We start from the raw sequence: 10,296 nt of genomic DNA, 5'->3' as shown, positions 1-10,296 counted from the left end.
CTTTGAATGTAATTCACCCAAAAAAACAACGCATAGAAAGAGACCACGTCCCACGCTAAGAGTCCAGAAAGTTCTTCCTAGTATCGAGAAGAGGCCACGTCAGACCAAAAGGTCCGGCTGTCTACGGAACCAACAACCACTTTCCGGTAATAAAAGAGCCCACGTCACCAAACTCATCATGTGTGGACAAAGAATCCCACGTGACTCACTCACTTTCGAGTATTAGATACAGAGCGACGTGGACCCTTAAATATCCACAACCCCCTTCACCTATCCTACGCTATTTATAGCAAAACACTTGTACTACTTTACTCACCATCAGCAATCAATTGCATTATTCACTACTACTTTCGCTTCATTAAGCCTTTACTTTAGATTTTGAAGAACAAAATAATCTCTAGGGTTCTTCCTTGGTTTCCACTTCCACATATCTACCCATAAATTGAAGAAAATGGCCGCATCATCAAGTGCCATGCAAATGCAATCCCTCCTTTTAGCAAGTCCCATGACTGGCCTTGGTAGTAAGAGACAAATGGTTCAGTTTTATAACGTGAAACCCATGCCTCGTTTTCAAAGGAAACTCAATCTTCAAGTTCGCTGTTTGGCAGAGGTAAGTTCATAAGTTCCTGTTTTGCTATTTGACATTCAGGGTTTGATTTTAAACAGGTTTTCAGTTTTAAGTGATTCGATTTTTTGCACTTGCAGGAGGGTGATCAAAAGGAGCCAATGCCAGCAGCAACAACGCCGGAACCTAAGCAGAGCCCTCCACGGATATCACCCAAAGTGAGCACGAAATTCTCTGATGTGTTTGCCTTTAGTGGGCCTGCACCGGAGAGGATCAACGGCAGGTTGGCAATGGTTGGGTTTGTGGCAGCGCTGGCAATGGAGTTATCCAATGGTCAAGATGTGTTGACCCAAATATCCAACGGTGGGATCCCGTTGTTCGTTGGGACTAGTATTGTGTTATCGCTTGCATCTTTGATACCGTTGTTTAGAGGTGAGACGGTGGAGTCAAGGTCCGGTCAGTTCATGAGCTCGGATGCTGAGCTGTGGAACGGGAGGTTCGCCATGTTGGGACTTGTTGCCTTGGCTTTCACCGAATATGTAAAGGGCGGAACCCTAGTGTAGGTTCTAGTTGGTTTCGCTTTTTGTACGTTGTTGATCTCAATATGTGAACGATTTTATCAAGCTTAAGTCATGTAATTTTGCAGAGTGAATTAAATTAAAACTGACATCCAAATAACAGAAGATAACTCACCACAATAAAAATATATTAAATTTATACAGATTTGTATTTAAAAAATAAAAAAAATTATCATTATACCAAAGAATCATTGGCAAGGTTTTCATATTATACTCGAAAAAAATTTCGTCAGAAATCTGTAAAAGCATATATAAATAGTTAAAATGTCTAATATTTAATTATTTCCTCAATTAATTATTTCCTCAATTGATGTTCACAATTAATCTTAAAATTTATACTCACATATTTGGAAAAGAAATTATTAATAAAGTAAAATCCAATAACAAAGTCAGGTGGGGAAATTTTAAAATTATCATTATACCAAAGAATCATTGGCAAGGTTTTCATATTATACTCGAAAAAAATTTCGTCAGAAATCTGTAAAAGCATATATAAATAGTTAAAATGTCTAATATTTAATTATTTCCTCAATTAATTATTTCCTCAATTGATGTTCACAATTAATCTTAAAATTTATACTCACACATTTGGAAAAGAAATTATTAATAAAGTAAAATCCAATAACAAAGTCAGGTGGGAAATTTTTTCAATTTTTAACATACATTTCCTAGAAAATTTCAGAAATATAAAAATTATAAACATTATGAGATATTAATGTATCATTGAACTTCTCCAATCTATCAGCTTCATATTAGCAAAGGAGCATGCATTTCATCTCCTTGAAAACAACTGGAGGCTGAACTAATATTAGTGAAAAAGGAAAGGAATCATCAAATCCTCTCTTTTATTTCATACAAAGGATTTTAAATATTAATCTACTTCAAAAAAGGCCCCTCTACAGTGTTTCAAACATATATAAACAGAAAAGAATTAACAAGAATACATTTTCTGCTATTTTTATCATTTTTTTTATGTATTTACAGAATACACCACAAACGTACATGCATAGGCACAAGCTAATGGTATAAAATGCCTTTTTTTTCTTTTCTTTTTACGGATCAAACTGAACTCTTTGTTCATTCAACTCCCCGTTTTGGTTCGTATTCATTTCATCATAGTAAATTTCTTTCTGCAAAATAGTAGAACGAAAGGTTTAAACGTTCAATGCAAGTTGAAAGAATCACAAGGCATCGCATAATTAACTAACCAAAGCTTAAAACGAATCATAAACTTACATTGGCATGCATACCGACGGGGAACAAAGTTATAGCATCTGCGTTAAAACTGAATCCACTGAAAAGAAAAAGGGGCAGAATATGGATTAGAGATCAGCAAAAATTATTACGGTACAAACTTAAAACATTGTTTAAAGTGAGTCCCATTCAGTCGTTTCAATAATACAAATTATTAAACATAGCAATCACTAATAGTGTGAAGACCAGAATTTTTTCTCCCTCCCACGTTTCTGGTTATACTTTTTCTAAGGTTCAGATTATTACCAGCGGGATAGGACGAGTTGCCAAACGTATGGAATAAAGAACTCCTCGGGATGACTCTCTTGTTCATACGAGAAGTGCAACTGAGTGAACATCTGTTCAAATAGAACCAAAATGCATTGAAATGGAAGCAACCTACTAGATAACACAATGATTATATCCAGTCGGATAATTTTTACCTTCATCCCTTCACCGCGCCAAGATCGACAATTATTAATTATGAACAGGAGGACTTTTTCTACAGACCATTCACCATCCATTCTTTGGGCATCCATACGACTGTTGAAAAAATCTAATACCTATAAAAGCCAAAGAGATCAAAACAATCGAAAAGCAAGGAGAAATAAAGAAGAAAATAGGACAAAGAAATGGAAGATTAAATAATGCGTTTCATCAAATAAACTCAGAGCATACATTATAAATATTCTCAAGCAGCTCAGCAAAGCGAGGATGGCTCTTGAATGGCTGAAAAACCTCCTGTCTGTGCATAATGGCATAGACAACCTGCACAAACGCACATGTCCGTAAGTGTTGATGGGATGGAATGCAGCCAAAGATTATCTTGAATAACTTCAATAAAAGATGTACCTCAGGATTCCGTGGCAGTGCATATGTCAAAATCGCATTTAATATTTCAAGGACAATTCTCAAAAAGTCGGTATAAATTTGCAATTCTGCTGACTGCAACAAGGGGAAGAGATATTATTTTAGGATACACAGAGCAAAGTTTTTACAAAGGGCTATATCACATGCCAAAACCAGGACAGATACCATATCTTCTACAAGGCCATCCCCTGTTGAGATGGCTTTGGTTTGCAGTTTATCGTCCCTTAGCTCTACCAATTTGTTGTACCTGAACTCCAACAAATTTACAATAAAAGTTAGGAAAAGAGTGCCAAGATAGCAAAATATACATGAATCTTTGTTACTCAGACTCGGGTTTGAATCCAACATGGGTAATGTTCAATTTTTCTAAGTTTTTCCATACATTTGGAGGGTCCTTGGAGGATTCTATAACCATGTCCTGATATGCATCAAACATAGGTGTTGGGAAATGGTACTTTCAGTTTCAAGTAGATTGAAGGGTCGGAAACAGAGGTAACAATCACTAAAGGAATATTATGGTGAAGAAAAAAGCGGTCTAAACATAGATGACTTACTTGCGTGAAAGCATATAGAAGAGGCTGACAAGTCTCTGGGAAGCATATGCACTCAAACGGTGGACATGAGGTGCCATATTTGCCAAAGTTGCTAGACAAGTAGTATGAAGATAGACATCCTGTTCATTCATTAAAGAAAAAAGAATCAACTCCCAAATAATATGATATTAACAGGTGTAGAACCCACACAATCATATATTACTGTCCTAAAGCTCAAAACTAACATATGAAGAGAGAATTTCAGCCATTTAACAATATTCTCCTGGAGCCTACTACTTCAATAAGCATAACACGGTGTGGTAAGAATCTAAGACATTCAGAGCCATACCCGCAACTTTGACAAGTTATACTGGACAGTCCTTATCAAAATTATGACCATCAGGGAACCAAGTGATGTCTGATGAAGGAGATGCTCTTTATACCATGGAACACCAGGCAGTATCTGTCCGTATGAATAAGACATCAAGGCACTACTCATTCATCAAAGTCAAAAGCTGACAAACGAAAGAGATGCTTACCATCTTGTGAATGCTAGCGTTGAATGAAGAGTCTTGACTAAGTATGAGGAGTATAATCAGCAACATGTATATTTGATTTGATGTCCTCCTCGAAGCACTGTATAGTGTTTCCAAGATGGGCATCAACTGTTGATATTCATCATACAAACACAGATTAAAACCATATGCGACGTACGATATAAACAGGCAGGTTGTTTATGCCATGTAAAGTGTAAACATACTGAAGAATTACAATGAACGATTAAAAAAATTATAGGCAAGATCAAGCAAAACAAGATGCAATGTGTATGACTTGAACATCTCATATAGAAATGTTCAAGCTCTCTCTTTCTGGCGAAAAGGGGATGGGCAGGAGGCCAAGAAAACTTTTAAATATGTTAACAAGACACCACATACAATTCGCATCTTGGTTCAAAAAATCAGAAAGTAATTTTGCAAATGGAATTCCTGAGGATTATATATGAAATGCAGATAATGGAAGTTAGAGCTTCTTACCAATGTATCCAAATCTGTTCGCACTAGTACATACTCCAAAAAGTCAGAGTTCCCTTGCACCAATGAGTAAAGTAAAAGGACAGCAGTCTCATCAGCCAAGCACCTGCGGATGGGAACCATTACGAATTACTAAACAAGAATGAGAGAGAAGCCATGAGAGACGGAATATTGATTCCGAATATAGCAACAAGGGGAAAAGCATTTGTGTCAATCAAAGTTCACAGCTATACGAAGGACAGATGCTCCATAAAATAGAAGTCTAAACTTAAGTCAAATTTTCTTTATAGAACAGTTTTAAACAAAATCAATTAAGAAACAAAAGAAAAATGGGGAAAAGAAAGCCAACAGCAATTACCAAGGAATAGAACCCATTTTTGGCAAAATGTTAGCAAAAACTAACAGTAATAAAGCAGTCATACAAACTTATTACCCAGATTTGCCCACTATGAATACATCATAATCCACAAAAAGCAATCTTTAATAATCTCATAGAAGTAATTTTACTCATTCACATATTGATAATAGAATAGAAAGACACTTACATGCCAAGGGTATCAAATAGGGATGCAAAAGGTAATCTCACAACTGGTCCATTTTGTGCATTCCCCTCAATATCGGCACGATCAACTGCAAGCAGAATTCTTACACATTCACCAATACCGTCTAATATGCCATCATAATGACATGCACGAAAAAATAGGAAGAGAAAACTATATAGCAAAAATGCTAGTAACCCAAAAGGAAACCGTAAGGAGTTCTCACATTCGATGTCCCTTGCATTTTCTAAGGCCTTGCTGTAAGGGTTGACAGTAAAGTATGTATTTACTTTAGAAACAGGATCTGTAGAGGCACTGTCATCACTTCTATCTGTTACAGACTCATCGCTTACAACACATTTATGGTAATGAATAAGAACGAGTAGCACATGGAGACTGCAATCTGCCAGTTGATTTCTAGAGCCTTCACTATTTGAATTGACCAAATAATTGAATGGCAACAATACAAAGTTTGCTGCAAGCATAGCATACACGTTATTATAAACATATTCCAGGAAAAGTTCCTACAGCAATGAGCACAGATTAGGACTCAGTATTAATAAGAGCATCAAGGAAAAGACCATACCAGCAGCAGAACCAACTCTTTGTAAAACACCAGGTTGATTTTCCTCGGAAAAAATAGAATAAGAAGCAGCAGTACTAGAAGGAAGAAGAGGTCGCATTATATAATTGAGAAGCAATCTGCGAACCACTGAACTGACCAGCAAACTTTCCTGTGAAGCAAAGAATGAGTAAGCAAACTGGATATTGTTGGAGCAAAAAATCAAGCTAAGGTTTTAACTTATAACCTGAGACATTGCAGCATCAAGAAAAGGGTTTACATCTTTCGGCCCTGGGGTTGGTCCAGAAAGAAGTTGAGTAGACATCACAACAAGCATGAAGTTAAGCAACTCCTGGTGTAGAAGGGATGTTGTAGGACTTGCGAGGAAAATAATGTAATATTAGGAGAAAATTAAGTAGAAATGCCAATGTAACAAATGCACTATTAAGCCATGGTGTACCTTACATCTATTGAACCAAGGAAGGTAAGCACATTATGCATTAAAAGATTTTCAATCCTTTGATCTGCACAATAGAAATAAAAATCAGGTCAGATGCAATTTATCAGTAAAATAACAACTTGCAAGATACTCATTTACAAACTTTAATTTCAAAACTTGAGCGCAAATAATGATAAGAGCCAAATAGTTATGGATTTACCAGTCATGAAATCTTTAGGCACCGGTTCATTTTCAAGAAGAGACAAACATAACTCCTCGATATTGTCACTCTGTGAATTCTCAACAATATACTTCAAAAAAACAGATGAAAAGTACACCGCATTAATGGCCTTCAAATAGACCACAGATGGAGCACCAGAAGTTCGAACTGCCTCTTGTAAACACCATGAAAGGTGAATCAAAATCTTCGCAAGGTGCCTGGTGTGGTGGTTGTTTTGTGCTGTACATGAAGGATCCAGCACAAAGAAACAAAGTCAGCATGATTGTGAATATTTGTAACAAAACAAACGAAGGTCCACTAATAGTGGTAGAATTTAAAATAAAGTTGCAAAGAGTTATTAATTCAGAAAATGCCTCTCACAACTTAAGCATTGAATTTAGAGATTGATTAATAAAATTCACTTAGCTCCGTTTTTGGTAAGTTTGGAAGTTCTGTATAGTTTTCATAATAGCTGCCCTCAACTTGGTAAAAGTAAAGTATCAATAACAAACAAATATCTTCCACCCGTTGAGATATTTTCAGATCATTTAGTTTTAGATCACAAAGCAGAAGCTCAAATCATCGCGTATCCAAACATTTTACAATATTATCACTACAACAGCACTCCAATTCGGTCCAGAAAAGTAAGCCAATCAAATAATAGAGGTAGTAAAACTGTAGAAGCAATCGGAACCTTATCATTAGCTAAGCATTGTATTCCTACAATAAGATTGCTATCATTTTCAAAACAACAATAAATTCTATTAACAAATAATGCGAAAAAACAGCTGCATTTTGTGAATTATAAAAAATTGAGCACTAAATTACACAACTAATTATTCCAAAGAAAACAATTATCAAAATGTTTTACGAAATTAATTTGGAGAGAAAGCACTCACCGAAGAGCTCGCAAGCTTGTTGAACACGGTAAGAGGACCAGCGAAGTGTAAGAGGAAGCTCCAGAAGCTTCTGCCAGAAATCGGACGCCAAAGGAAACGATTTCTCGCCGACGAAGGTGCCGATTAGATACTCCGCCGTTTCGGCGGTGGTGCTTGTATGGCGCGGCGTCGAAGGCACCGCTCCCATTCTTCGGTTACCGTCGTATAAAAACAAAAATACAAAGCCAGAGATTGGCGGTTTAACTCAGTGAGTCGAAAAGGAAACAAAACCGGATTTGATTTCAGAAGGAGGAAGAGGACGCGAGTTAAGGGATCTCAGACTCGGAAGCAATTGGCATTGCAAAGATAAAGAGAGATCTGGTTCCGAAATTTCAAAATGGAAATGAAAATTTTCAATTGAAAAAAATAATAAAAAAATAAAAGGGAAGAGGGAGCTTAGAGAGGAAGGTTTTGAAGAGGTAGAGAGAGAAATAGAGGGATAAATCGAGGGTTCTTTTAATTTTGTTTTTTTGTTTTGTTTTTATTAAGAAATTTGTTTTTTTTAAGACGATGATGTGATCATTATTATTTACGGAATTGCCCTCCTTCTTTTGTTTGAGTTACAGCTTTGTAGTTTAATAATAGTTAGAGAATTTTACTATATTAGGATTAATTTATTGAGTTTGATTTTTATATATTTGTATTGATTTTTTATATATTTTTATTGAAATTTTAATTCTATATATGAATTTAATGCTTGTGTTGACTGCCAATTACATCCTGACAAATGTTAAGGTGTTTGATAAATTATTGAAATTTTTATTTAATAAAAATTAGAAAAACATGTTGAATAAAATAAGTAAATAGATAGCTATTTATCATTTAATGTAGAAAATATTAAGTTATTTTATTTTATTAAAATGAAATAAATTATCATTTTTTAAATAAGAGATATTCAAATTAATATATTTATTTTATCCAAATATATCCAAAATAATATAAAATATTATATTTATAAGATTAAAATTAAGAAATAAATATTGTTTTAAATATCAATATTTACTTTTATCAAACAACATAATCATATTCGGTGCTTACATTTACTAATTTATCAAACAATTTTCTAATATGAAATCAACACCTATTAAATTCAGGATTCAATTTTTCAACACTTAATTTTTAGTTTATTAAACACACTCTAAATCAAGTTTCTTTGTGCATAAATATCATGTAATATTTTTCAGATTTATTTTAGATTCAATTTTATTATATGTTGATTTTGTACAAATATATTTTTACTTTTTAATTAGAGTGTGCTTTGTACTAAATTAATTTTAATTATAATTGCTTGAATTTGTTTTATTTATGATTGTATTGATACAACTGCATAGTAATTATGTTGAACTTTCCAATTGACATTTATGGTGTAATGGTTTTTTTCTCCTATAATAACAAATTATTTTCACCATTCATCTAAGTTTTCATTTTCTTTTAATCTTTAAATTTATAATCTTTTGTCAAATCACCTCAAAATAGATGGAAAGTTAACATTTGTTAATTTCTTGATATGGCATACACATGGATTAATGTGTAGATGACATGTAAACATTAATTTTTTAACAAAATAAAAATCATGAAAATATATATACTTTTATATTTTTTAATAATTTTAATGGTTTTAATTTTTAAAATTAGTTTTTTTTAATTTTAAAATTTTTATTGGAGATGTTTGGTACACAGTGTTTTGGGCCTTTTTTAGTTGATTTGGGCACAAATTGAGGATTAGTTAGTCAAACCCTTTGATTGTAGTGTGTGGTGAATGGATATTTACAAAAGCTTGTTGAGCTAAAATCTTCAAAACAAAAAACGTTAGGATGAGCAACTATTTTTAGCATCTAATTGGGAATGAGATATGTGAAATGACATATCTGACCATATTTGTTAAAAAATGACTCCATTTACCACATGCTCTCAAACCTAATAGGGGTGCCAAGATATCAGTAGCCTCCATTATCTCATTTAATTTCCACTTTCACCACCTCCAAAGTCCAAAGTAAATCTAAAAAAAAAAAAAAAACTTCATTGTGAATCTACAAAAATCAACATTGCCGCAAGAAATTTTTATTTGAGTCCATTCATCATTGAATATTTATGTACTCTTAATTTATTTTCAATTTACTCGTGTAAAATGATTTTTATGCAACTTTATATTAATTGAAATACGCTACTTGACAAATTTATTTAGAGTGTAACATAACTATCACTAATTTACATGCTAAGAACATGACATAATTATCACTAACAATATAGTCTACGATTATATTGATACACTATTAACATTTATCAATTTCCACAAAGTTAATATTTGCAAGTAAGGAACTCAATAAATTTATTTATTTAAAACTTCAAAAAAATCACTAATTAATTTCCATGATGGATATTTTAATTCATTGGTAACAGTGTTCTATTTGAATAATTTAACCAATAAAGAAAATGTATTATAAACAAATAAATACTTAACAATAAAATATATCATGTCTTTATTTGTCATTTTACACATATCAACTTTCAGTTAACACTTAAATAAATAATAGAATCAATTGATCAAATCAGTAGTTTAAATTTAATTTAAATGAATTATATATATTTCAAATCACTTATTAAATAAATTTCAAATCCTAACATAAATTTCTTAAGTTTTCAAAATTGAATAAGTTTGTCAACTCCACACTAAAAGAAATTGATTAAATTGTTGACAAAGTAATAAAAGATATTTTCAGTTAACATTAATCTTAAATTCAACCATTAGATAACATTTTATCTTGTTAAAATTTATTTTTATTGGAGA

The 10,296-nt window shown here is 33.0% G+C and overlaps 2 protein-coding genes across 2 annotated transcripts; one reads left to right on the top strand and one right to left on the bottom strand.

Moving 5' to 3' along the window:
- Positions 1-307: 307 nt before the first annotated feature.
- Positions 308-1,198, top strand: LOC105800549 (early light-induced protein 1, chloroplastic). The gene is made up of 2 exons (XM_012631746.2): positions 308-610; positions 706-1,198. Exons 1-2 carry the CDS (start codon positions 452-454, stop codon positions 1,126-1,128), a joined length of 582 nt encoding a protein of 193 aa, XP_012487200.1. The 5' UTR covers positions 308-451; the 3' UTR covers positions 1,129-1,198.
- A 753-nt stretch (positions 1,199-1,951) lies between these two features.
- Positions 1,952-7,967, bottom strand: LOC105800547 (uncharacterized). Its single transcript, XM_012631744.2, has 18 exons — positions 7,470-7,967; positions 6,571-6,810; positions 6,372-6,435; positions 6,159-6,288; positions 5,936-6,083; positions 5,576-5,824; positions 5,356-5,440; positions 4,814-4,916; positions 4,319-4,444; positions 4,129-4,242; positions 3,801-3,919; positions 3,412-3,493; positions 3,229-3,321; positions 3,055-3,144; positions 2,820-2,939; positions 2,644-2,735; positions 2,380-2,437; positions 1,952-2,273 (listed from the first exon to the last, which is right to left on the bottom strand). The coding sequence occupies exons 1-18, from the start codon at positions 7,654-7,656 to the stop codon at positions 2,196-2,198; spliced, it is 2,178 nt and encodes a 725-aa protein (XP_012487198.2). The 5' UTR covers positions 7,657-7,967; the 3' UTR covers positions 1,952-2,195.
- Between the last annotated feature and the right edge of the window lie 2,329 nt (positions 7,968-10,296).

This window comes from Gossypium raimondii, chromosome 9 (genome assembly GCF_025698545.1).
Source record: "Gossypium raimondii isolate GPD5lz chromosome 9, ASM2569854v1, whole genome shotgun sequence".
NCBI classification, from domain to species: domain Eukaryota; kingdom Viridiplantae; phylum Streptophyta; class Magnoliopsida; order Malvales; family Malvaceae; genus Gossypium; species Gossypium raimondii.
The sequence above is the reverse complement of the archived record's forward strand: the minus strand, read 5'-3'. Positions and strand labels throughout refer to the sequence as shown.